This window comes from Nomascus leucogenys, chromosome 10 (genome assembly GCF_006542625.1).
Source record: "Nomascus leucogenys isolate Asia chromosome 10, Asia_NLE_v1, whole genome shotgun sequence".
In the NCBI taxonomy this organism is placed as follows: Eukaryota; Metazoa; Chordata; class Mammalia; order Primates; family Hylobatidae; genus Nomascus; species Nomascus leucogenys.
Window position 1 is genome coordinate 51492529 of NC_044390.1, and position 25461 is coordinate 51517989.

At 55.8% G+C, this 25461-nt stretch overlaps 2 protein-coding genes across 6 annotated transcripts; both read left to right on the forward strand.

Moving 5' to 3' along the window:
* Window positions 1-1407: 1407 nt before the first annotated feature.
* On the forward strand, window positions 1408-15623 carry GMIP (GEM interacting protein). 3 transcript variants are annotated; one of them, XM_030820320.1, is made up of 21 exons: window positions 1408-1545; window positions 2433-2517; window positions 3001-3076; window positions 3185-3242; window positions 4473-4598; window positions 4684-4748; window positions 4853-4960; window positions 6522-6602; window positions 6675-6845; window positions 6947-7084; window positions 7445-7632; window positions 7969-8081; window positions 8202-8291; window positions 9332-9409; window positions 9484-9638; window positions 9840-10028; window positions 10124-10261; window positions 10350-10546; window positions 10863-11250; window positions 14559-14625; window positions 14762-15623. In XM_030820320.1, the coding sequence occupies exons 1-21, from the start codon at window positions 1527-1529 to the stop codon at window positions 15133-15135; spliced, it is 2904 nt and encodes a 967-aa protein (XP_030676180.1). In that variant the 5' UTR covers window positions 1408-1526; the 3' UTR covers window positions 15136-15623. The 3 variants fall into 3 exon arrangements, with proteins under 3 accessions (XP_030676180.1, XP_030676182.1, XP_030676183.1); XM_030820322.1 differs by lacking the exon at window positions 9332-9409; XM_030820323.1 differs by lacking the exon at window positions 9332-9409 and having other exon boundaries at window positions 8211-8291.
* Window positions 15624-16159: 536 nt separating this feature from the next.
* LPAR2 (lysophosphatidic acid receptor 2) lies at window positions 16160-21730 on the forward strand. Of its 3 annotated transcripts, XM_030820324.1 has the most exons (6): window positions 16160-16657; window positions 16936-17011; window positions 17134-17349; window positions 17602-17709; window positions 17822-18563; window positions 20829-21729. In XM_030820324.1, exons 4-6 carry the CDS (start codon window positions 17653-17655, stop codon window positions 21140-21142), a joined length of 1113 nt encoding a protein of 370 aa, XP_030676184.1. In that variant the 5' UTR covers window positions 16160-16657; window positions 16936-17011; window positions 17134-17349; window positions 17602-17652; the 3' UTR covers window positions 21143-21729. The 3 variants fall into 3 exon arrangements, with proteins under 3 accessions (XP_030676184.1, XP_030676185.1, XP_030676186.1); XM_030820325.1 differs by lacking the exons at window positions 16160-16657; window positions 17134-17349; window positions 17602-17709 and having other exon boundaries at window positions 16865-17011; XM_030820326.1 differs by lacking the exons at window positions 16160-16657; window positions 17134-17349; window positions 17602-17709 and having other exon boundaries at window positions 16874-17011; window positions 17760-18563; window positions 20829-21730.
* The last annotated feature ends 3731 nt before the right edge of the window (window positions 21731-25461 follow it).

The following is a 25461-nucleotide window of genomic DNA, read 5'->3' on the forward strand; positions in this document are numbered from 1 at the left end:
GTGAAACCTTTCAGCACTTGAACATGGACTTGCCCTGCCCAGAAAATTCAGTGCATATTTTCTAGTTTAACAAGCACCCCCATATTGTTGAGGTCTGTTTCACATTTTAACAACTCAGTTGCTGAGAGAAGCCTTAGGATGTGTGGTATTTTTTTCTTTCCCATAATACATAACAGCACGCCTTCCTCTCGGGTGGTGTCTCAGACTTGAGGAATATGATCTGTATCATTACAAGTACTGACTCTGGTGGCTCAAGCCTGTAATCCCAGCACTTTGGGAGGCCGAGGCGGGCTGAACACAAGGTCAGGAGATCGAGACCATCCTGGCTAACACAGTGAAACCCCATCTCTACTAACAATACAAAAAATTAGCTGGGTGTGGTGGCGGGCGCCTGTAGTCCCAGTTACTCGGGAGGCTGAGGCAGGAGAGTGGCGTGAACCCAGGAGGTGGAGCTTGCAGTGAGCCGAGATGATGCCACTGCACTCCAGCCTGGGCAACAGAGCGAGACTCCGACTCAAAAAAAAAAAAACAAGTACTGAATCTGTCACGCTCTTTGGGGTCCGGCACTGCTCTACCATCTCATGTCACAGTCAGAGCTCTGGCTGAGCATCAGCCAGGATGTGACCTGGAAACCTGGCTTGGCTCTTAGGTCGATAGTGTTATTCCTTTCAATGGACTCACTCATCACAACTCAAGAACTGCAGAGTAGGCAGCACGGAGCCAGTCGGAGAATCCTTGCCTCCTTAACAGCCAAAACCGTTGGACACAAAGTTCACAAACTAAAGTCTATTTCCAGCCCCAAAATTCCGCTGTGCTGGGTGTGGGAGCATTTTTATAACTGACAAGCGGCTTGTGGCAACCCCAGAACTGGTGCTTCTGGACAAACCTCCACTCCCTACCTAAAAGGGCTGCTCCCTGGTGTGCTGTAAATGGGGTCTTGAGCCTGATCCAGCTTTGAGGGTCACGGAAGGGGCGTCCCCCAGCCCGAGTATTAGAATTTTGGTTGGAATCGGACAGAATATCAGGCTTCCACCAGGGGGCGCCATGGCTCCAGCGAGGCCCGGGTGGTTTCAGGGCTCCGAGAGACAACCCGGGCAAGGGGATCACCGGGGTCGCGGGTTGTGGGAGCTCCTGGGAGAGGCTCCCCGGGACGGGTGGACTCTGCAACCATTCAGGGAGGAGGGGGCTGGGGTTCCGTGGGATTTGGGGTAGCACAAAGATCTGGGAGGGAAACTACGGCCTAGATGAAGTCTTAGGATGCCCAGGTCAGGGGCACTGTAGCCTCGAGTGGTCGCTCAGGGGGCCCTGGCCCGACCCAGTTTCAGGCGGCTCAGGTAGAGAAGGGCACTATCAAGGCTTCCGGGCTACGGGGGCGTGGCCTCATGCGGGGGCGTGGTCTCCGCTGGGCAGGGCGACGCGGAACCCAGGCGGCGGCGGCTGCGGCGGCAGGAAATTGGGGCTTGGCCCCGCCGGCGCGCGACCCCATCCCCATCCCGGTCCCCGCAGAGCGATCCCCGGGCCCAGACATGGACGCAGCAGAGCCGGGTAGGGGGTCGGGGATCCGGGAGGGGCCTCCTCCGACCATCCCCTGCTTCCTACATTGAGGGGACACACTTGCCCCACTCCGTCCTGAGAGCCAGGAGAGGAGTTCCTGAATCGGAAGGACCCAGGGATCCTCCATTGTGGGAAGCCCTATGCCTGGATGAGTTCGGGACGCCAGCCCTTCACTCCCCCTCCCCCTTTTGATCCCTCACCCCAGACGCCTGGGGGAGGGGGCCCAGGAAGGGGAAGTGGCTGCTTCTGCTTCTGATTTTTGTGATGGGGGCAGGGTGCCACGACTGCTGAGGGAGAGGGCAACGCGGTAGGATCCCCACAGGGCTCCTCTGTAGCTCTGGGGAGCCGGCAGTGCTGGTCTGGGACCCCTAGGAGAGGGGGCAGTGGGGCAGTGGCAGAAATGTGGCAGGGTCCGACTTGGTGTTTCCAGCCGTCTTTGTGTCTGTGTTGTGTATGTGGAGTGTCATTCGGTCTTTATGTCCCTCATGGCTTCAGTCTCTCCATGTGTGTTTCTGTCCCAGGCTCTGCCTGGCTGTCCCTTGTGTATTTCCATCTGTCTAGCCTGTGGTTCCATTGTCAGGCCGGCTCTCTTCTCGGGACAGCGTGGTTGCATCTGGGGCATCTGTTTTGTTGGTTTGCTTCTGGGTGCAGGCAGACCCAGGGTGTGGGTGTCTCTGTTCCCTGAGCAGCTGTCTCTGGTCTCTGGTGGTGTGTGAGTCCATCTGCCTGCCTCGAGTTGGCCCCAACCAAGCCCCCCCAGCCCTCTCTTTCTCTCTCTCTTTCCCTTTCTCTTCCACCCCCTCCAAATGAGACTGGTTGAGGTGCCGTGGGTGGAGGGAGGCAGTGGTTAGCCCATGTGTTACACTCACCTCCCCCAGGACTTCCCCCAGCTCCTGAGGGCAGGAAGAGGTACAGTGACATCTTCCGGAGCCTGGACAACCTCGAAATCTCACTGGAGAACGTGTGAGTCTGAGCCTGGATCACCCCCAAATCCTGCCAAGATGCCCCAAGCCCCTAACCATTTAGGTGCCCTGAAGTCCCATTTGGAACCTGTAACATCTGGGCCTACATACCTAATAACCAGAGAAGTCTAGGATGGGACCCTCCAAAATGCCTGGGTATCCTAAAAGTGTCCCCCTAAATAAACTGGAAATCCCCAAAGTGGTCCTAGAACCCCTACATATCCTTGTAACCCCTTAAAACATTTGCGATCCCTATAATCCCACTCTATGAACCCCAAAGTTACCTGGGGCCCTTCAGACCCTTTTTCAAGTCCTATTTAAAAAAAACTCACCTGATTCCCCCAAAACACCATTCTTCGGACCTCCCAGACACAAGGGATGCCACAGGGGTGATGTTTGCCACAAACAACCCTAAGGTCCCCAGCACCCCTTGGCAGGACAGACTGGGTGTAAGGTGGCATCCTGACACACCTTTATCCCCCAGGACCCTTGAGATGCTGGCTGGAGACCCTCTACTCTCAGAAGATCCAGAACCTGACAAGACCCCTACAGCCACTGTTGTGAGTGGGGAGTAAGGGAATAGGGAGGAAGGCCTCAGGCAGAGGGGGTCTTAGGAAGGCCAGGTCCCTGCCCTGTTTGCTTCTGAATACTGTCTCCCTCCCCCACAGACCAACGAAGCCAGCTGTTGGAGCGACCCCTCCCCAGAGGGTCCTGTACCCCTCACAGGTAGGGGGGTCTGGAGGCCAGGACAGTGGGGACAGACAGGAGTCTTTCCTTCAACAAATCACCACTGATCCCCTGTTCCATGCAAGGCATCGTTTAGGTTTTGGGAATATGGCAGTACACACAACAGATCTCAGTCCCAGCCCTCAGGGAGACCCCAGGCTGGGTGGAGGCTGAGGTAGGAGGATCACTTGAAGCCAGGAATTCGTGACCGTGCTGGGCAACAGTAAGACACCATCCCCAGCAAAAGAAAAAATATTTTTTTAATTAGCTGGGTGTGGTGGTGTGTGCCTGTAGTCCCCGCTACTTTGGAAGCTGAGGCTGGAGGACTGATTAAGCCCAGGACTTTGAGGCTGCAGTGAGATACGATTGCGCCACTGCACTCCAGTCTGGATGACAGAGCAAGACCATGTCCAAAAAAATCAAACACAGGGCCAGGCACGGTGGCTCATGCCTGTAATCCCAGCACTTTGGAGGCTGAGGTGGGTGGATCACGAGGTCAGGAGATCGAGACCATCTTGGCTAACACGGTGAAACCCCGTCTCTACTAAATATACAAAAAAATTTAGCCGAGCGCAGTGGCGGATGCCTGTAGTCCCAGCTACTCGGGAGGCTGAGGCAGGAGAATGGAGTGAACCCGGGAGGCGGAGCTTGCAGTGAGCCAAGATAGGGCCACTGCACTCCAGCCTGAGCGACAGATTGAGACTCCGCCTCAAAAAAAGAAAAAAAAAAAAAAAAAAAACACAGGCCGGGCGCGGTGGCTCACGCCTGTAATCCCAGCACTTTGGGAGGCCAAGGCGGGCAGATCACCTGAGATTGGGAGTTCGAGACCAGCCTGACCAACATGGAGAAACCTTGTCTCTACTAAAAATACAAAAAATTAGCCGGGCGTGGTGGCACATGCCTGTAATCCAGCTACTTGGGAGGCTGAGGCAGGAGAATCGCTTGAACCCGGGAGGTGGAGGTTTTGGTGAGCCAAAATCGCACCATTGCACTCTAGCCTGGGCAACAAGAGCGAAACACAGTCTCAAAAATAAATAAATAATAAAATAAAAAATCAAAAACAAAAAACAGTGAATCTGTAAAATTGCAGCCAGAACAAGTGATCCCAAAGCAGTGTTTGGGGAGCTGTAAGGCTGTAGGACAGGTGCCACTGGTCTGGTCTGGGGGCTTAGGGAAGACATCCATAGCCGACTAGGGTGCAAAGGTCAGAGGTCCATCCATCTTCCCCAGGGAAGGAACTGGACTTGCGGCTCATTCGGACAAAGGGGGGTGTGGACGCAGCCCTGGAATATGCCAAGACCTGGAGCCGCTATGCCAAGGAACTGCTTGCCTGGACTGAAAAGAGAGCCAGCTATGGTGAGGACCTCTTCCACCCAGCCCCAGTCACCAGGCAGTCCCCAGACCCCAGCTAGACCCAGAGCCCTTCTCTCTCTTCCCCTAGAGCTGGAGTTTGCTAAGAGCACCATGAAGATCGCTGAAGCTGGCAAGGTGTCCATTCAACAGCAGGTAGTCATGACCAGACCCCCAGGAGAGCCCAAGTCCCCCCCAGAACCCCACCTTTATCCCCTACAGATCTTCAGTATCCTCCTACACCACTGTGTCTCCCCCAGAGTCACATGCCTCTGCAGTACATCTACACCCTGTTTCTGGAGCACGATCTCAGCCTGGGAGCCCTGGCCATGGAGACAGTGGCCCAGCAGAAAAGAGACTACTACCAGGTGAGGGGGGCAGGGCGGAATGTTACAGAAGGCACCCTGCTGTCCTGCTGTCCTTCAGGCCTGATCCCCTCGGTTCCCAGAAAGCTGGGAGGAAGGCACCACTACCAACATCGCCATTTCACTGATGAGGAAGCTGAGGCCCGGGGATGCTCGGGAACTTGCCCAAGGTTACCCAGCAAAGATTCAAGCTGGGCTTCCTGTGCAATTGCAAAACTTCACTTTACTTTTTTTCTTGAGACAAAGTCTCTTGCTCTTTTGCCCAGGCTGGGGTGCATTGGTGCGATCTCGGCTCATTGCAACCTCCGCTTCCTGGGTTCAAGCAATTCACCTGCCTCAGCCTCCTGAGTAGCTGGGATTACAGGCGCCTGCCACCACGCCCGGCTAATTTTTGTATTTTTAGTACAGATGGGGTTTCACCATGTTGGCCAGGCTGGTCTCCAACTCCTGACCTCAGGTAATCCACCTACCTCAGCTTCCCAAAGTGGTGGGATTACAGGCGTGAGCCACCACGCCCAGCCAAAAACTTCGTTTTTGTTTGTGGGGAGGGGCACAAGGTGCTGAGTGCTTGGTGTCTCTGCTTCCAAGCAGAAAGGATGGGGTGACCACATGAGACTTCTGGACTCAGGGGTAGGAAAGAGCAGGTCTGGAGAAGACCCCAGGAGGAGAATACTGACTCAGAAAAGGGTCCAGCCAGGCACAGTGGCTCATGCCTGTAATCCCAGCACTTCTGGAGGCCAAGGAGGGAGGATTGCTTGAGCCCAGGAGTTTGAGACCAACCTGGGCAACATAGTGAGACCCCGCTGTCTGTACAAAAAAAAAAAGTTTTTTAATTAGCTGGGCCTGGTGCGCATGTCTGTAGTGCTAGCTACTAGGAGGCTGAGGCTGGAGGATTGCTTGAGGCCAGGAGTTCGGGACTAACCTGGGCAACATAGTGAGATCCCTGTCTTTATCTGCCAAAAAAAATTTATTTATATTTTGAGACAGAGTCTCACTTTATCGTCCAGGCTGGAGTGCAGTGGCATGATCTCAGCTCACTGCAAACTCCACCTCCTGGGTTCAAGTGATTCTCCTGCGTCAGCCTCCCGAGTAGCTGGGACTACAGGAGTGTGCCATCACATCTTTATAATTTTTGTATTTTTGTAGAGACGGGGTTTTGCCATGTTGGTCAGGCTGGTCTCAAACTACTGACCTCAGGTGATCTGCCCACTTTGGCCTCCCAAGTACTGGGATTAAAGGCATGAGCCATTACACCTGGCCAACCAAAAAAAAAAAAAGAAATTGTTTCTTAAATTAACTAGGCCTAGTGCACATGCCTGTAGTCCTAGCTACTGAGAGGCTGAGGCTGGAGGATTGCTTGAACTCGAGTTCAAGTTCAATGCTTCAGTGAGCCACGATTGCCCACTTGCACTCCAGCCTGGGCAACAAGAGCAAAACTCCGTCTCAAAAAAAAAAAAGAGTCCAGAGGTGGCAAAGCACATGGCGCAGGAATGGAAGGACTGAGTGGCTGCTTCTGGGGTGACCCTAAGGCAGCGTCTCCATCCCCATCCCCAACCCTTGCCAGCCCCTCGCCGCCAAACGGACTGAGATTGAGAAGTGGCGGAAGGAGTTCAAGGAGCAGTGGATGAAGGAGCAGAAGCGGATGGTGAGGCTTGGAATGGGTGGAGGGGTAGGCTGAGAGAGACGCCGGGAGGCTGACCTCCTCATCATCCCCCAGAATGAGGCGGTGCAGGCACTGCGGCGCGCCCAGCTGCAGTATGTGCAACGCAGCGAGGACCTGCGGGCGCGCTCTCAGGGGTCCCCTGAGGCCCTGGCCCCCCAGGCCTCGCTGGGACCTAGCAAGCAGCAGGAGCGGCGGCGGCGCTCGCGAGAGGAGGCCCACGCCAAGGTGGGCACCCAGCCCCGAGCCCCTGTAGCGCTTTGGCGCCCCCTGCCCTCCACTCTCGCCCACACGCGCTCCACCCCGCCCCTGGCCTCCCGTTTCCCCAGGCGCAGGAGGCCGAGGCGCTGTACCAGGCCTGTGTCCGCGAGGCCAACGCGCGGCAGCAGGACCTGGAGATCGCAAAGAAGCGAATCGTGTCGCACGTGCGCAAGCTGGTGTTTCAGGGGGATGAAGTGCTGAGGCGGGTGAGGCCCATCCCCAAGGCCATCCTCCCCTCACCCCGTTGGGGACCCGACTGAGTGCCCCACTACTCGCCCCTAAGCCACCCTGGAGACACCACGACTAGGCCATTTCCCTCGACAGCCAGTTCCCGCCCCCAGACCCACTGTCTCGGCTCCACCCCATGGGGTCCTGTCCCCTGGATGACCAGCCCTTGCTCTGACCACGCCTGGGTCCCCTGGCCGACTGCCCTAGTTCCAAGGCCGCCCAGGTGCGTCCCAAACCCTGACCACGTTCGCGTCTCTCTCAAGCCCCGCCCCAGCTCTGGCCCTGCCCCCAGGCTCCCAGGCCCCGCCCCTCCCCAACCTGCTGTCTCTACCCGGCAGGTGACCCTGAGTCTCTTCGGGCTGCGGGGGGCGCAGGCGGAGCGTGGTCCCCGCGCCTTTGCCGCCTTGGCCGAGTGCTGTGCGCCCTTTGAGCCGGGCCAGCGCTACCAGGAGTTCGTACGGGCGCTGCGGCCCGAGGCCCCGCCGCCCGCCTTCTCCTTCCAGGAGTTCGTTCCCTCTGCGAACAGGTGGGTCACTGGAGCAGGAAGTCGGGAATGAGCCCCTGAATCGCGATGCCAGGCTGTTGGCACCGCAGGCTGGTTACTCAAGGTTAGAGAACGCAAAGCCTTAGTGGAATTTAGTACTCCAGGCTCTCGGGGGTCTTAGGAGGGTGAATGGGTTGTCCCAGTCCTAGGGACAGGGGCAGGAATATGGGGCTACTGTATTTCAGGGGCCACAATGCCCATGGGTGTCAGGGCTTGCAGACCCAAGTGCTTGGAGTTGGTACCTAGACATGATGCCTGGGTGCCATCACCACAGGCCAGTTTCCTGGGATTCAAACCTTCAAACTTCTGTCTTCTCAGCTCCCCTCTGGACATCAGAAAGAAGCTCTCTGGGCCTCTACCTCCAAGGCTGGATGAGAATTCAGCTGAGCCAGGCCCTTGGGAGGATCCAGGCACAGGCTGGCGCTGGCAAGGTGAGTGCAATGAGGGCTGGGTGGGAGTGGTGCCAGGAGTTCGTTCCACCCACACAAAGGTGGGCTGCAGGAGTGGGGTTCGGGAGCAGGGGACCATCCTTATTGACCTGTGCCACCTAGGGACTCCAGGCCCCACTCCAGGCAGTGATGTGGACAGCGTGGGTGGCAGCAGCGAGTCTCGGTCCCTGGACTCTCCCACTTCCAGCCCAGGTAGGGATAGGACCTGGTCCTGACCCACACTCCACCTGTGACCATCCTCAAGCCCCTGGCCAAGCTCTGACCCTCAATCTTTAACTATCTTTGACCTCTGACCTACCTCACACCCCTGACCTATTTCCTCAACCTCTTTTTTTACCTTTTTTAAAATTCTCTCTCTCTTTCTTTCTTTCTTTCTTTCTTTCTTTCTTTCTTTCTTTCTTTCTTTCTTTCTTTCTTTGTTTATTTGAGACAGTCTCATTCTGTCGCCCAGCTTGGAGTGCAGTGGCATGATCTCGGCTCACTGCAATCTCCACCTCCTAGATTCAAGTGATTCTCCTGTCTCAGCCTCTGGAGTAACTGGGATTACAGGTGTGCACCACCACATCGGCTAATTTTTGTATTTTTTAGTGGAGACGGGGTTTCACCATGTTGGCCAGGCTGATCTCGAACTCCTGACCTCAGGTGATCCACCCACCTTGGTCTCCCAAAGTGCAGGGATTACAGGTGTGTGCCACCATGCCCGGCCTTTTCTTTTCTTTCTTTCTTTTTTTTTTTTTTTTTTTTTTTTTTTGAGACAGAGTCTTGCTCTGTTGCCCAGGCTGGAGTGCAGTGGTATGATCTCGGCTCACTGCAACCTCCGCCTCCCAGGTTCAAGCGATTCTCATGCCTCAGCCTCCTGAGTAGCTGGGACTACAGGTGCCTGCCACCATGCCTGGTTAATTTTTATATTTTTAGTAGAGACGAGGTTTTGCCATGTTGGCCAGGCTGGTCTCAAACTCCTTGCCTCATGTGATCCTCCTGCCTCAGCTTCCCAAAGTGCTGGGATTACAGGTGTGAGCCACTGCGCCCGGCCTATTTCCTCAACCTCTTGATCCAGCTTATGAACCACCCCCGCAGGTTGCTGACCCAATTCTCCAACCCTTAACCACTGACCTGTCCAATCCCCCTCCTGACCTCTGACCCCTTGGGAATTAGTGGGTGGTTCTGGAAGCCCTAAAAACCAGGAGTGTCTCCCATAGCCCAGGAATCTCCCATGATTCCTCTGACCCCAGGCGCTGGCACGAGGCGGCTGGTGAAGGCTTCGTCCACAGGCACTGAGTCCTCAGATGACTTTGAGGAGCGAGACCCTGGTGAGGCTGAAGCAGGGTAGGGCAGGATGGGACAGGGCAGGGCACCAGGCACTCCTGACCCTGTCTCCCTGCAGACCTGGGAGACGGGCTGGAGAATGGGCTGGGCAGCCCCTTCAGGAAGTGGACGCTGTCCAGCGCGGCTCAGACCCACCGGCTGCGGCGACTGCGGGGCCCAGCCAAGTGCCGCGAGTGCGAAGCCTTCATGGTCAGCGGGACGGAGTGTGAGGAGGTGTGGCCTGGGCTAATGACCAAATGACCTTTGCTGACCCTTGATCATCTCCCTGACCTGAGATTCCTACAGCCTTTCTGCCCCCGGGACCCACCCTAACCTGATGTCTCCCATGAGCCCCCATTCCTTGAGGATCCTTGTAACCTTCTCTTCCCCTGCTGGTCCCTAATGACCTCCCTGTCCCTGTGACCTTCCCCACAGTGCTTTCTGACCTGCCACAAGCGCTGCCTGGAGACACTCCTGATCCTCTGTGGACACAGGCGGCTCCCAGCCCGGACACCCCTCTTTGGGGTTGACTTCCTGCAGCTACCCAGGGACTTCCCGGAGGAGGTACCCTTTGTGGTCACAAAGTGCACGGCTGAGATAGAACACCGTGCCCTGGATGTGCAGGTGCTGCCCTGACCCTTCATCATCCCCAGAAGTGACCTGACCGAATCAATGGACTATCACGAACCGGGCATCTGTTTCTCACCCTCACCCTGCAGGGCATTTACCGGGTCAGCGGGTCCCGGGTCCGCGTGGAGCGGCTGTGCCAGGCTTTTGAGAATGGCCGAGCGTTGGTGGAGCTGTCGGGGAACTCACCTCATGACGTCTCGAGTGTCCTCAAGCGATTTCTTCAGGAGGTGGGTGCTCAGGACACTGAGGGGGATGTGGGCAGGGGCCCTCCACAGCCCACCCACACTCGTGTTGCGCCCTCCGTTCCACCCCCAGCTCACCGACCCCGTGATCCCCTTCCACCTCTACGATGCCTTCATCTCTCTGGCTAAGACCTTGCATGCAGACCCTGGGGACGACCCTGGGACCCCCAGCCCCAGCCCTGAGGTTATCCGCTCGCTGAAGACCCTCTTGGTACAGCTGCCTGACTCTAACTACAACACCCTGCGGCACCTGGTGGCCCATCTGTTCAGGTGTGCATGGGTCCCTGAGCCTTGAAATGCGACCCTCTTCCCTGGACATGCGACTACTGACTTCCCTGGCTGACCCCTGACACTGACCTCTGACCTTTGACCTGTGTTTTCTGAACTCTGAACCTTAATCCATGATTCATAACTTGGGGTACTGACCCCTGACCTCCAGCTCTGGATATGTGGCTGCTGGTCTCAGACGACTTACACCTGTGACATGGGCAAGTCACCACTAGGCTGGCCTGTTGGTCCCACCCTTACCCTCCGACCAATGACCTTGCACCCTGTACCCTGACCTTTCTCTTCACACCATCCCCAGGGTGGCTGCACGGTTTATGGAAAACAAGATGTCTGCCAACAACCTGGGCATTGTGTTTGGGCCGACACTGCTGCGGCCGCTGGACGGCCCGCGGGGAGCCGGCGCCATCCCTGTCACCTGCCTGCTGGACTCTGGGCATCAGGCCCAGCTTGTGGAGTTCCTCATCGTGCACTACGAGCAGATATTTGGGATGGATGAGCTCCCCCAGGCCACTGAGCCCCCACCCCAAGACTCCAGCCCAGCCCCTGGGCCCCTCACAACCAGCTCCCAACTGCCACCCCTGCACCTTGACCCGGAATCCCAGCCCCCAGTCCTAGCCTCGGACCCCGGCCCAGACCCCCAGCACCACAGTACCCTGGAGCAGCATCCCACGGCCATGCCTACCGAGGTAGGAACCCACTGGGCCCACAGCCATGGAGAGGGCCTTATCTCTGTTCAATTCTCTTACCTTCTCTTTCACCTTCCTTCCTTTCCTTTTAAAATTTCCTTCATTCTCTTCCTCCCTTCCTCATTTAACTTGTGTTCATTCTAGAAGGAATAGTGAGGAATAAGCAGCGGGCAGTGATGATGTAACAAAAGGGGACAGCCCTGCAGAGGTGCTAACATGGGTGATCATTCTTTCCTCCAACAGAATATTTATTGAACACGTATTTTGGGCCAAGCATTGTCATAGGCATTGCAGATACATCCACGACTAAATATCCAAAGACCCTGCCCTCTCAGTGCCTGCGTTTTAGTGGGGAAAGACCAACCATAAACATGACAAAAAGTCAGTTATCTGGAATGTGATGAGGTGACGATGATAAGGGTAATGGATCATGAAAAGGTAGAGTAATGGCTGGGCACGGCGGCTTACGCCTGTAATCCCAGCACTTTGGGAGGCTGAGGCGGGTGGATCACCTGAGGTCAGGAGTTAGAGACTAGCCCAACCAACAAGGAGAAACCTGTCTCTACTAAAAATACAAAAATTAGCCGGGTGTGGTGGTGTGTACCTGTAATCCCAGCTGCTTAGGAGGCTGAGGCAGGAGAATCGCTTGAGCCCAGGAAGCAGAGGTAGTGAGCCAAGATCATGCCACTGCACTCCAGCCTGGGCAATAGAGCAAGACTTTGTTTCAAAAAAAAAAAAAAGTGGAGTAAGACACACGACACCAGGGAGCAGCACGGTGGGAGGTGGAAGGCAGTTTGTAGCACTAAGGATGGCGGAGGCAAGTCTTAGAGAGCAGATGGACTTGAGCAAAGACTGGAAAGACATGAAGGAGTGAGCTGGCCACATGGAGATCAGGTGAAGGGTGTTCCAGGCAAAGGGAATAGCCAGTGCAAAGGCTCTGAGGTAGGAGCATGCCTGGTGTGTTAGGACGCAGCCCCATCCTGTAATGAATGACGGGAAGGTGGTACGAAGTGACACTGAAGAGGAGTGGGCCCAGGTGGCTCTGCCAGCTATCCCGAACTTGTATCTGCTATTCACAGGATGTGGACCACCACAAAGCACCTCCTATGCATAGGGCACAGACCACCACTGAATGCGCACCTGCTGTGCAGGGGACACTATAGAGACTTCCTGTTGTCCTCTCCACAGTCCTGAGAGGTAGATAGTGTTAGTGAAAATCATTTACAGATGAAACGATGAAGGCTCTGAGTAGTTAATGGCCCTAAAAGGGACTGTAAGCAGTTGGAATCTTTTTTTTTTTTTTTTTGGAGACAGAATCTCACTGTGTCGCCCAACTGGAGTGCAGTGGTGTAATCTCAGCTTACCACAACCTCCACCTCCCGGGTTCAAGCGATTCTCATGCCTCAGAGACAAGGTTTCCCCATGTTAGCCAGGCTGGTCTCCAACTCCTGACCTCAAGTAATCCACCCACCTTAGCCTCCCAAAGTGCTGGGATTATAGGCGTGAGCCACCACACCCGGCCACAGTTGGAATCCTTTATTTTTGTAGATAGAGTTTCATTCTTGTTGCCCAGGTTGGAGTGCAATGGTGTGATCTCGGTTCACCGTAACCTCCACCTCCTGGGTTCAAGCGATCCTCCTGCCTCAGCCTCCTGAGCAGCTGGGATTACAGGCATGCACCACCACACCAGCCTAATTTTTTTTGTATTTTTAGTAGAGTAGGGGTTTCACCATGTTGGCCAGGCTGGTCTCAAACTCCCGACCTCAGGTGATCTGCCCTCCTCGGCCTCCCAAAGTGCTGAGATTACAGGCATGAGCCACTGCACCCGGCCTAGAATCTTTTTTGTTTTCTTTTTTTGAGATGGAGTCTCGCTCTGTCACCCAGGCTGGAGTGTAGTGGCGCGATCTTGGCTCACTGCAAGCTCCGCCTCCTGGGTTCACGCCATTCTCCTGCCTCAGCCTCCCGAGTAGCTGGGACTACAGGGCTCCCACCACCACGCCCGTCTAATTTTTTTGTATTTTTAGTAGAGACAGGGTTTCACCATGTTAGCCAGGATGGTCTCGATCTCCTGACCTCATGATCCACCCACCTCGGTCTTCCAAAGTGCTGGGATTACGGGCTTGAGCCACCGCGCCCGGCCGCCCAGCCTAGAATCTTTAACAAAGGTCGCCAGTCTGGATCCAGAGCTCAGCTGTGAACCAGGAAGACAGCAGCACCCGCCACTCCGGATTGCTAGAACAGTCCATGCCCAAGGCCTGTGCTGCTGGTATCTTGCTGCATCTGCCATTCCTGAGAGCAAGGATCTCTCCTGCAGCAGCCCAGAGCTGGGAAGCGGCTGCTGGTGAACTGTGGGTCTCTGAGAGCTGGAATGGCTCATAAAGTGCTCGGGACAGTGTCTAATGTGTAGACACTGCCAACCATTTAGCTAAGGATGGAACAGTAAGGTTGGTAAGGTTGCAGAGAGCAGCCCAGGATGGTAGTTCAGAGGCACCGCCTGGTCCTAATGTGGAGAGGGCTGAGCCACTCCTTGGGCTGGCCGTTTGCTAAACAAGGATTTTCCCACCCTCATGGAGCCCATGGTCCAGACTCAATGAATGACACTGCTCTATGCTGGAAGGGCAAGCAGTACACTTATTATTATTATTGAGACGGAGTCTCATTCTGTCACCCAGACTGGAGTGCAGGGGCATAATCTAAGCTCACTGCAATCTCCACCTCCCAGGTCCAAGCGATTCTCCTGCCTCAGCCTCCCTAGTAGCTGGGATTACAGGCATGCACCACCACGCCCGGCTAAATTTTGTATTTCTAGCAGAGACGGGGTTTCACCATGTTGGCCAGGCTGGTCCCAAACTCCTGACCTCAAATAATCCACCCACCTCGGCCTCCCAAAGTGCTGGGATTACAGGCATGCACCACTATGCCTGACCAAGCAGTACACTTATAAGGGCATCGTCTATCCCCAAACACCAAAACTGCAAAGGATGACAGGTGCACATTCAGTGGTGGTCCATGCCCTGTGCCTAGGAGGAGCTCAATGGTGGTCCACACCCAGTGCAGAGTAGGTGCGAAGTCAGGGGTGGCTGGCAGAGCCACCTGGGCCCACTCCTCTTTGGTCTCACTTCCTACCACCTTTCCCTCATTCATTACAGGGTGGGGCTGCGTCCTAACACATCAGGCACGCTCCTACCTCAGGGCTTTTGCACTGGCTATGCCTTTTGCATTTCCAGGAATAAGCCCTCGGCTCTCCAGGAATCTCAAAGAACTGGGATTTTAGTGTTGGGGTCTCATTCTTGGGTTTCTCCCTGCAGATTCCAACTCCACAGAGTGACCAGAGAGAAGACGTGGCTGAAGACACCAAAGATGGGGGAGGGGAAGGTGAGTATGTTAGGGAGAGGCTCAGGAGTTCTGGGGGTGCCCTGGCCCCAGGGTGGCTTGGCTAAAAGGTGACTCCTGGGGGGGATATCCAGAGAACTTGGAGGTGCTCTGCGCTGACCACCCACTCCACACACAGTGTCCAGCCAAGGCCCAGAGGACTCACTCCTGGGGACACAGTCTCGTGGCCACTTCAGCCGCCAGCCAGTGAAGTATCCCCGGGGCGGTGTGAGGCCTGTAACCCACCAGCTGTCCAGTCTGGCCCTAGTGGCTTCCAAGCTGTGCGAGGAGACCCCCATCACATCAGTGCCCAGAGGGAGTTTGCGGAGGCGGGGACCCAGCCCTGCAGCTGCCTCCCCTGAGGGCAGCCCCCTGCGCCGCACCCCGCTGCCCAAGCATTTTGAGATCACCCAGGAGACAGCCCGGCTACTCTCGAAACTGTACAGTGAGGCTGTGCCCAGGGCCACCTGCTGCCCAGACATCCAGGCTGAGGAAGCCGAGGACCATCTCTGACCACCCTGGCACCTTAAATAAGGAAGAGGCCCAGATTGTGAAGACGGTCCCATATCTTCCTACCTCCCACCACCTAGTGGCCAAACACCCCGCCAGGAGTTCAGTGTTGGGAGAGGTCCAGGGTTCCTATAAGGAAAAACTATTTAATACATGGCCTAGGGGAGGCCTAAAACGCTTTTGGGGATAATGTCCCAGAGTCCCCCCAGTAGACACAGGTCACTGCCAAGCATCAGGGCTGCTCGGGCTCAGAGGTCACTCAGGGTCAATACTCAGGGTCAATACAGGTTATGAGATCCTTGGGGTCCACTCTAGTCTCTGACCCCTGGGACAGGGGTGCTTTTGCTACTTTGGTTGTGGTCACTCCCCCACACCTGCCTGCCTCCTTCGCAGACTCGAAGTGACCTTCCTGGAGGAGGTGGGCAGCTCAGACTCCACATCCTGGTGGTGCCTGAGGTCTGATGGCCTCTAATAAACTGTGTCCTGTATGCCCTTGGGTGCATCTCTGCTAGGGGAGAGGCCAGCATGGGTAGCACTCCTTGCCCCCATGTTACAGATTAGGGGAATCAAGGCCTCTTTTTTTTTTTTTTTTTTTTTTGAGACAGAGTCTTGCTCTGTCGCCAGGTTGGAGTGCAGCGGCGCCATCTCGGCTCACTGCAACCTCCGCCTCCCGGGTTCAAGCGATTCTCCTGCCTCAGCCTCCCAAGTAGCTGGGACTACAGGCGCGTGCCACCATGCCCAGCTAATTTTTTTGTACTTTTAGTAGAGACGGGGTTTCACCATGTTGGCCAGGATGGTCTCGATTTCCTGATCTCGTGATCGGCCCGCATCGGCCTCCCAAAATGCAGGGATTATAGGCGTGAGCCACTGCGCCCGGCCTCAAGGCCTCCTTCTTGCATCATCAAACACCCTGCAGCACCTACCTAAAGGCAGTTGGGGCTGGGTCGCAGCACCCGGCTGAGTCACGCCAGCCCGGCCCTCCCGGAGCTCTGCGTCCCCGATCCGGTCCTGCATAATCAAATACAGTATAACAAAGTACAGATAACCGGGACAATGGGGCTGTGTGCTCCAGACCGTGGGAGCCCGGGGCCACCGCAGGGAGGCCGAGGGAGGAAGCCACAGGGCAGGGCAGGGCCGGGCTTTGCAGGGGGCAGCGCTGTCCCAGGGTGAGGGGTACGAGGGCGGGATTCCAAAACCCTAGCGTGCGCCCGATGATCAGCTGGGGCCGCAGAGGTGGGCCTCGCACTGGAGGCCTCGGCTCGCTGTTACTGCGAGCTGGGAAAGCCGAGGCTGGGCGGGGGTCCGGGCGGTGGGAGCCAAGTCGGATCAGGGAGTGGCTTGTAACTCGGCGGCCGATTGGACACGAAGAAGAGAGCGGGGTGGGGCTGGGAGGGTTAGGGGTCCGGAGCGGGGGCGCGGACCCAAGACCACCTGGAGCTCCGTCCGGGCAGCGCGGGGTCACGGAGGGAATTTTCGGGTCGCCGAGTGACTCAGCCCCGCAGGCTCGAAACTGCGGGCGCGTGAGGTGTGCAGGGACCGGGGTGGGGGTCCCGCGCCGGAAATAGGGGCGACCGAGGGGCCGCGAGGCGGGGAGGAAATAGGGGGGCTGCGGTTCCGGGCGACACCGCCCCCGACGCGGCCGGGGAGGCGGGGCTCCCCCAGGTGGCGGGGCGGGGCGGGGCTCCCCCAGGTGGCGGGGGCGGGGCGCCGGGGAGACCCCGCCTCCCGCGCCCTCTCAGCAGCCCGTACAGGGCGCACCCGGACGCTCCGGCGCACCCGGGCGCTCCACCGCTCCCGCCGCAGTCGCCGGGCCATGGGCCTCGGGCCCGCCCCGAACCCCCGCGAGCCCGCCTTGTCTGCGGCGTGACGGGAGGCCCAGGTGAGGCCTGCACGGACGGGAGGCGGGCGGGTGCGGGCCTGGGCCCGGGGGAAGGGCGCGGCACGTGCCTGCGGGGCCAGGACGCCGCCCTCTGATCCCTTAACCCCCTACCCCTTCCCCAGTCTGGAGACGCCTGGAGGCCCGGCCAGCCGTCCCTTCCCCAACCGCTGTCTTTGTCCCGGAGACCGCCAGTGTCCTCCGTCCCACCCGGAACAGCCTATTGCCCCGCCCGCTTGGGAAGCACTCGCGCCCAAATCCCGCCGACCAACTTCTGGGGCCGCCTCTCTGTCCACTCCGATCACCTCCACGCCTCGGCATCGCCCCCTCGCAGGGTTCTAGCAAGTGACCTCACCCTTGTGTGCACACGCTCCCGGGTCTCTGCTCCCTACACTGACTCCGGCACCAAAGTGACCCTCCCTCATCTCTTCGCGCAGCTCACACCCCTTTGTCTTGCCCTAACCCTCCTCTCCCCACAACCCAAACCGGGTCACACATTGGCGGCAGGTGGGCTGGGATTCGACCATAGGTGGGTTTTGTTTCACTTCTTCTGGTTCAAAAACCTATTGACTTGGGTGATGTCTTGCACACAGGTCTTATTGGTAGGTAAGAAACAGCTGCTCCTCCACCCCCACCCTAGCCCCATGGAGCATGCTTTTTCCAGGCCACCGTGGTCGTCACCACTGCCACTTTGCTCTGAGGCATCTGAATTCGAGACCCTTGTCCTTCCTGCGCTGACCCTCCTCTGCAGCTGCCGCCCCTCCCTGTGTCTTTCCAAGAAGTGCCACATGCACTGATCTCTTGTATCCCCAGATGGTCACCATGAGCCAGTGCTACTACAACGAGACCATCGGCTTCTTCTATAACAACAGTGGCAAAGAGCTCAGCTCCCACTGGCGGCCCAAGGATGTGGTCGTGGTGGCACTGGGGCTGACCGTCAGCGTGCTGGTGCTGCTGACCAATCTGCTGGTCATAGCAGCCATCGCCTCCAACCGCCGCTTCCACCAGCCCATCTACTACCTGCTCGGCAACCTGGCCGCAGCTGACCTCTTCGCGGGCGTGGCCTACCTCTTCCTCATGTTCCACACTGGTCCGCGCACAGCTCGACTTTCACTTGAGGGCTGGTTCCTGCGGCAGGGCTTGCTGGACACAAGCCTCACTGCGTCGGTGGCCACACTGCTGGCCATCGCCGTGGAGCGGCACCGCAGTGTGATGGCCGTGCAGCTGCACAGCCGCCTGCCCCGTGGCCGTGTGGTCATGCTCATTGTGGGCGTGTGGGTGGCTGCCCTAGGCCTGGGGCTGCTGCCTGCCCACTCCTGGCACTGCCTCTGTGCCCTGGACCGCTGCTCACGCATGGCACCCCTGCTCAGCCGCTCCTATTTGGCCGTCTGGGCTCTGTCGAGCCTGCTTGTCTTCCTGCTCATGGTGGCCGTCTACACCCGCATTTTTTTCTACGTGCGGCGGCGAGTGCAGCGCATGGCAGAGCACGTCAGCTGCCACCCCCGCTACCGAGAGACCACGCTCAGCCTGGTCAAGACTGTTGTCATCATCCTGGGTAAGTGGGGCCCTCAGTGGGCCACAGGGATCCTGCTTCCCCCATCTCCCACAAGACACTGCGAAGCAATGAACAAAACAAGCTAACTGATAGAGGGCGATGGGGGATGACTTAGGTGGAGAATGTTCTCCAAGGAGGTGATAGGTGAGCAGAGGCCTGAATGCTGAGGATAGGAACAGAGAGTTCCAGGCAGAGGAAACAAAGTAAAAACCTCGAGGCAGTACCAGGCCAGAGCCTCTAAAGAGGAAAGCGGGCTTGTGAGGAGGAGAGTTCAGCAAGGCCTTAAGGGGCACGAACAGGAGTCTTATTGTGAGTTTCATGGGAAGCCCTTAGGAGTTTTTAGCAGTGCTGGCCGGGCACAGTGGCTCACGCCTGTAATCCCAGCACTTTGGGAAGCCGAGGCGGGCAGATCAACTGAGGTTGGGAGTTCGCGACCAGCCTGACCAACATGGAGAAACCCCGTCTCTACTAAAAATACAAAATTAGCTGGGTATGGTGGTGTGTGCCTGTAATCCCAGCTACTCGGGAGCCTGAGGCAGGAGAATCACTTGAACCCAGGAGGCGGAGGTTGTGGTGAGCAGAGATCGCACCATTGCATTCCAGCCTGGGCAACAAGAGCGAAACTCCAGAACTCTGTCTCAGAAAAAAAAAAAAAAAGGAGTTTTAGCAGTGCTAAGCCTGTTTTAACAAAAAGCCTTTAAATTGTTTTTTAATCTATAAGTATTTTAATTTTTTTTTTTTTTTTTCTTTTTGTGAGACAGAGTCTTGCTCTGTCACCCAGGCTGGAGTGCAGTGGCGCAATCTCAGCTCACTGCAACTTCTGCCTCCCAGGTTCAAGTGATTCTCCTTGATTCTCCCAGAATCAAGTGATTCTGCCTCAGCCTCCTGAGTAGCTGGGAGTACAGGTGCGTGCCACTATGCCTGGCTAATTTTTGTATTTTTAGTAGAGACCAGGTTTCACCATGTTGGCCAGGATGGTCTCAATCTCTTTTTTTTTTTTTTTTTCTTTTTTTTGAAACGGAGTCTTGCTCTGTCGCCCAGGCTGGAGTGCAGTGGCGCAATCTCGGCTCACTGCAAGCTCCGCCTCCCGGGTTCACGCCATTCTCCTGCCTCAGCCTCTCCGAGTAGCTGGGACTACAGGCGCCCGCCACCACGCCCGGCTAATTTTTTGTATTTTTTTTAGTAGAGACGGGATTTCACCGTGGTCTCGATCTCCTGACCTCGTGATCTGCCCGCCTCGGCCTCCCAAAGTGCTGGGATTACAAGCGTGAGCCACTGCGCCCGGCCGGTCTCAATCTCTTGACCTTGTGATCCACCCACCTTGGCCTCCCAAAGTGCTGGTATTACAAGCATGAGCCACCGCACCCGGCCCATATTTTTAAATTTCAAATTTTTTTTTTTTAGGAGAGAGGGTCTTACTCTTGCCTAGGCTGGATTACAGTGGCTCCATCATAGCTCACTGCAGCCTCGACCTTCAGGGCTCAGGCAATCCTCCCGCCTCAGTTTCCTGAGTAGCTGGGACTACAGGCATGTGCCACCATACCTGGCTAATTTTTTATTTTTTGTAGAGACGAGGTCTCACTATATTGCCTAGGCTGGTCTCAAACTCCTGGCCTCAAGCGATTCTCCTGCCTCAGCCTGTCAAATGCTGCAGTGAGGTGTGATCGTGCCACTGCACTCCAGCCTAGGTGACAGAAGGAGACCTTGTCTCAAAAAACACACACAGGCCAGGCGCAGTGGCTCACGCCTGAAATCCCAACACTTTTGGAGGCCGAGGTGGGCGGATCACGAGGTCAGGAGATCGAGACCATCCTGGCCAACATGGTGAAACCCCATGTCTACTAAAATACAAAAAAAAAAAAAAAAAAATAGCCGGGCATGGTGGCACACGCCTGTAGTCCCAGCTACTTGGGAGGCTGAGGTGGGGGAATCGCTTGAACCTGGGAGGCAGAGGTTGCAGTGAGCCAAGATCACACCACTGCACTCTAGCCTGGCGACAGAGCGAGGCTCCATCTCAAACACACACACGCACACACACACACACAAAATGTCCAGTGCCTTGGCCACTGTGTACCAATTAGCATAGATGTCCCATCTTAGCAGGTCTTCCTGTCACACTGCAGAATCAGCAAAACAGGCAGCTCTTGCACTGCAAACTTCACCACTATTGCTCGAGCTCTGGAGACCACTCCAACCCCAAACTGAGAGCTGTAGGTGCCAGGCCTCTGACAGCTTGCCCTGCTCATTTCCGCCTCTGTCCCACAGGGGCGTTCGTGGTCTGCTGGACACCAGGCCAGGTGATACTGCTGCTGGATGGTTTAGGCTGTGAGTCCTGCAATGTCCTGGCTGTAGAAAAGTACTTCCTACTGTTGGCCGAGGCCAACTCACTGGTCAATGCTGCTGTGTACTCTTGCCGAGATGCTGAGATGCGCCGCACCTTCCGCCGCCTCCTCTGCTGTGCGTGCCTCCGCCAGTCCACCCGCGAGTCTGTCCACTATACATCCTCTGCCCAGGGAGGTGCCAGCACTCGCATCATGCTTCCCGAGAACGGCCACCCACTGATGGACTCCACCCTTTAGCTACCTTGAACTTCAGCGGTATGCGGCAAGCAACAAATCCACAGCCCCTGATGACTTGTGGGTGCTCCTGGCTCAACCCAACCAGCGGGACTGACTGACTGGCAGGCCAAGGTCTGGCACAGCACAGCACCACTGCCAGGCCTCCCCAGGCACACCACTCTGCCCAGGGAATGGGGGCTTCGGGTCATCTCCCACTGCCTGGGGGAGTCAGATGGGGTGCAGGAATCTGGCTCTTCAGCCATCTCAGGTTTAGGGGGTTTATAACAGACATTTTTCTGTTTTCACTGCGTATGCTTGGTAAGCCCTGTGGACTGGTTCCTGCTGTGTGATGCTGAGGGTTTTAAGGTGGGGAGAGATAAGGGCTCTCTCGGGCCATGCTACCCGGTGTGACTGGGTAATGAGGACAGACTGTGGACGCCCCATCTGCCTGAGGCTGATTCTTTAGCAGCAGAGACTGAGGGGTGCAGAGTGTGAGCTGGGAAAGGTTTGTGGCTCCTTGCAGCCTCCAGGGGCTGGCCTGTCCCTGATAGAATTGAAGCAGTCCACGGGGAGGGGATGATACAAGGAGTAAACCTTTCTTTTCACTCTGAGGTCTCCGAAACATTTGTTGTTATCAATTCAGTGTATCTGTCCCTGTGTCCTGGAATTGTCTACCTTGGCCCAGGTCCAGAAAGGATCCTTCAACGTGGTATCTCCTTGGCCCTGTGCTCACTCTTCTTCAGTCTGGCTGGCTGTTATTCCATCTTTTTTTTTGTTTTTTTAGACAGGGTCTCACTTTGTAGCCCAGGCTGGAGAGCAGTAGCACAATCTCAACTCACTGCAACCTCTACCTCCCAGGTTCCAGATTCTTGTGCCTCAGGAGAAGCTGGGATTACAGGCGTGCGCCACCACGTCCAGCTAATCTCTGTATTTTTATTTTTATTATTTATTTATTTGTTTATTTTTGAGAGGGAGTCTCGCTCTGTCACCCAGACTGGAGTGCAGTGGCTTGATCTCGGCTCACTGCAACTTCTGCCTCCTGGGTTCAAGTGATTCTCCTGCCTCAGCTTCCCGAGTAGCTGGGTTATAGGCATCTGCCACTATGCTCGGCTAATTTTTGTATTATAGTAGAGATGAGGTTTCACCAATGTTGGCCAGGCTGGTCTCAAACTCCTGACCTTGAATCCACCCGCCTCAGCTTACCAAAGTGCTGGGATTACAGGTGCGAGCCACCGCGTGCCTGGCTAATCTTTATATTTTTAGTAGAGATGGGGTCCCACCATGTTAGTCAGGCTGATCTCGAACTCTTGACCTCAAGCGATCCACCTACCCACCTTGGCCTCCCAAAGTGCTGGGATTACAGGCATGAGCCACCATGCCCGGCCCCTCTCTCTTACTGGGGTCTTGCATCTGTTTCCCTCTGCTTCTGTTCTTTGTTTCCCCCATCTGTTGCTCTGCCTCCATCTCACTGCCTGTCTCCCTGTCTTTCTCTGCAGCTCAGGGTAGTGTCTGGACCCTATGAGCCCCCTCCCTCCCCACTGCCCTTTTGTATGAGCCCTGATGGTTCAAGGTCACATGTCCAGTCGTTTCTATCCCATTCCGCACCACCTGTATTCACACTTCCAGCCACAGGTTGTGGGGTTCAGGTAGTGGTATGCAGGATTTGAGCATTACCATTTCTCAAGCTCCTCTGATGTGCCTGGCACACTGGTAAACACTTTAGGTGCTTTTTTTTTTTTTTTTTTTTTGAGACAGAGTGTCACTCTCCTCCAGGCTGGAGTGTAGTGGTGCGATTTCGGCTTGCTGCAACCTCCGCCTCCCAGGTTCAAGCGATTCTCCTGCCTCAGCCTCCCAAGTAGCTGGGATTACAGGCACCTGCCACCGTACCCGGCTAATTTTTGTATTTTTGTTAGAGACGGGGTTTCACCGTCTTGGCCAGGCTTGTCTTGAACTCCCAACCTTGTGATCCACCCGCCTCGGCCTCAAAGTGCTGGGATTACAGGCATCAGCCACTGTGCTGGGCATTTTTTTTTTTTTTTTTTTTGAGACGGAATCTTGCTCTGTTGCCCAGGCTGGAGTGCAATGCCGCAATCTCAGCTCACTGCAACCTCTGCCTCCCAGGTTCAAGTGATTCTCCTGCATCAGCCTTCCAAGTAGGTGGGATTACAGGCATATGCCACCATGCCCAGCTAATTTTTTTATTTTTAGTAGAGATAGGGTTTCACCATGTTGGCCAGGCTGGTCTCGAACTCCTGACCTCAGGTGATCCGCCTGCCTCAGCCTCCCAAAGTGCTGGGATTATAGGTGTGAGCCGCCATGCCTGGCCTTTTTTTTTTTTTTTTTTTTTTTTGAGACAGTCTCACATGATCTCAGCTCACTGCAACGTCTGCCCCCCCAGGTTCAAACGATTCTTCTGCCTCAGCCTCCCAAGGAGCTGGGACTACAGGCATGCACCACCATGTCTGGCTAATTTTTTGTATTTTAATAGATATGGGATTTCACCATATTGGCCAGGCTGGTCTTGAACTCCTGACCTCGTGATCCGCCTGCTTTGGCCTCCCAAAGTGCTGGGATTACAGGTGTGAGCCACCATGCCCGGCCAGTCTTACTGATTTTTATGTGAGAACACTGACTCAGACAGGTTGTGATCTGGCCCATGGTTACATAGCTTGGAGATGTCACATACATGCCCAGAGGGACCAGAGAGGCCCCTAGGAAAGGGACTTCAGATTCCCACAAAGCCCAGAGTTGGTCCCAAGCTCAGCTGGGCTTTCCCTACCTCACCCCACAGCACCCAACCCATGAGTGCCAGACCCATGATGAACCCCCTCTGAGATGCTCAGGGAGGCCCCTTCCGAGGCACAGTGTGTGCCAGGATGTCATTCTCTGCTCCCACCTCACCAGTGAGGAGGTGGGGTTATGTCCCTACTTTTGAATCCCATGCTGAATAACAGCTAGAATTTGAACCCAGGTCACTCAGAGATGTGAGCCACCGCACCCGGCCACCTGTGCCAAATTCTTAAACCACTAAAATATGCATTGTCAAAGAACCCAAAACTCCCAGGTCCTTCTATATTAAATGGCCCTGGCCGGGCACTTTGAGTGCCAAGGCTGCCAACTAATTTCTTTTTTTTTTTTTTTTTTTTTTTTGAGACGGAGTCTCGCTCTGTCACCCAGGCTGGAGTGCAGTGGCGCGATCTCGGCTCACTGCAAGCTCCGCCTCCTGGGCTCACGCCATTCTCCTGCCTCAGCCTCTCCGAGTAGCTGGGACTACAGGCGCCCGCCACCACGCCCGGCTAATTTTTTTTGTATTTTTAGTAGAGACGGGGTTTCACCGTGGTCTCGATCTCCTGACCTCGTGATCCGCCCGCCTCGGCCTCCCAAAGTGCTGGGATTACAAGCGTGAGCCACCGCGCCCGGCCGGCTGCCAACTAATTTCTATGCAGTAGAGACCCCTGATGACCTCCAAATGGCAACAGTGGGACAGGTGAGGTGGCTCATGCCTGTAATCCCAGCACTTTGGGAGGCCGAGGCAGGCAGATCACCTGAGGTCAGAAGTTTGAAACTAGCCTGACCAACATGGTGAAACCTCATTTCTACTAAAAATACAAAAATTAGCCAGGTGTGGTGGCAGGTGCCTGTAAGCTACTCGGGAGGCTGAGGCAGGAGAATCACTTGAACCTGGGAGGCAGAGGTTGCAGTGAGCCAAGGTCGTGCCACTCACTCTAGCCTGGGCAACAGAGTAAGAATAATGTCTCAAAAAAAAAAAAAAAAAAAAAAGGCAACTCTGTCTCAGGTGCTCTGAGCTGGCTGTTCACATCAGCTCTTCCAGGTTTTAACCTGCACCCCGTGGGCCTCCTTTGAGACCTTGTCCCATTTCCTCTTGTCGATCTCCCGTCTCCACCAAGTGGCTTCAAATTTTTGTCTCTGCTAGTCCCTGAAGCTTTCAGTGCCCACTCCTCCAAGTTCTCTGAAGGATACTACTTTGTTGGGGTTGGGGTCAGGGTTTTGCTCTCTAACCCAGGCTGGAGTGCAGTGGCACAAACACAGCTCACTGTAGCCTCGACCTCCTGGGCCCAACTTATCCTCCCACCTCAGCCTCCCAAGTAGCTGGGACCATGACCAGCTACTTTAGCTATTTTTTTAATTTTTATTTTTGTAGAGATGGGGTCTCGCTATGTTCCCCAGACTGGTCCTGGGTTCAAGTAATCTCCCGCCTCAGACTCCCAAAGTGTTGGAATCACAGGTGTCAGCCACTGCACCCAGCCTGAAGGCCACTACTGTTCAGGCCTCCTGGGCAGTGCTGTGCTTGTGGGTGACCTTTTGAACAGGCACTGGTC

What these genes read in the sequence shown, in the direction of transcription:
- LPAR2 (XM_030820324.1), top strand. Translation starts at nt 17,653, where the DNA reads ATGGAGCATGCTTTTTCCAGGCCACCGTGGTCGTCACCACTGCCACTT. An exon ending in CACTGCCACTTTGCTCTGAG is followed by an intron (nt 17,710 to 17,821) that starts GCATCTGAATTC and finishes TTGTATCCCCAG; the next exon opens with ATGGTCACCATGAGCCAGTG. An exon ending in GACTGTTGTCATCATCCTGG is followed by an intron (nt 18,564 to 20,828) that starts GTAAGTGGGGCC and finishes TCTGTCCCACAG; the next exon opens with GGGCGTTCGTGGTCTGCTGG.
- GMIP (XM_030820320.1), top strand. An exon ending in GGGTCCTGTACCCCTCACAG is followed by an intron (nt 3,243 to 4,472) that starts GTAGGGGGGTCT and finishes CATCTTCCCCAG; the next exon opens with GGAAGGAACTGGACTTGCGG. An exon ending in GAGAGGAGGCCCACGCCAAG is followed by an intron (nt 6,846 to 6,946) that starts GTGGGCACCCAG and finishes CCGTTTCCCCAG; the next exon opens with GCGCAGGAGGCCGAGGCGCT.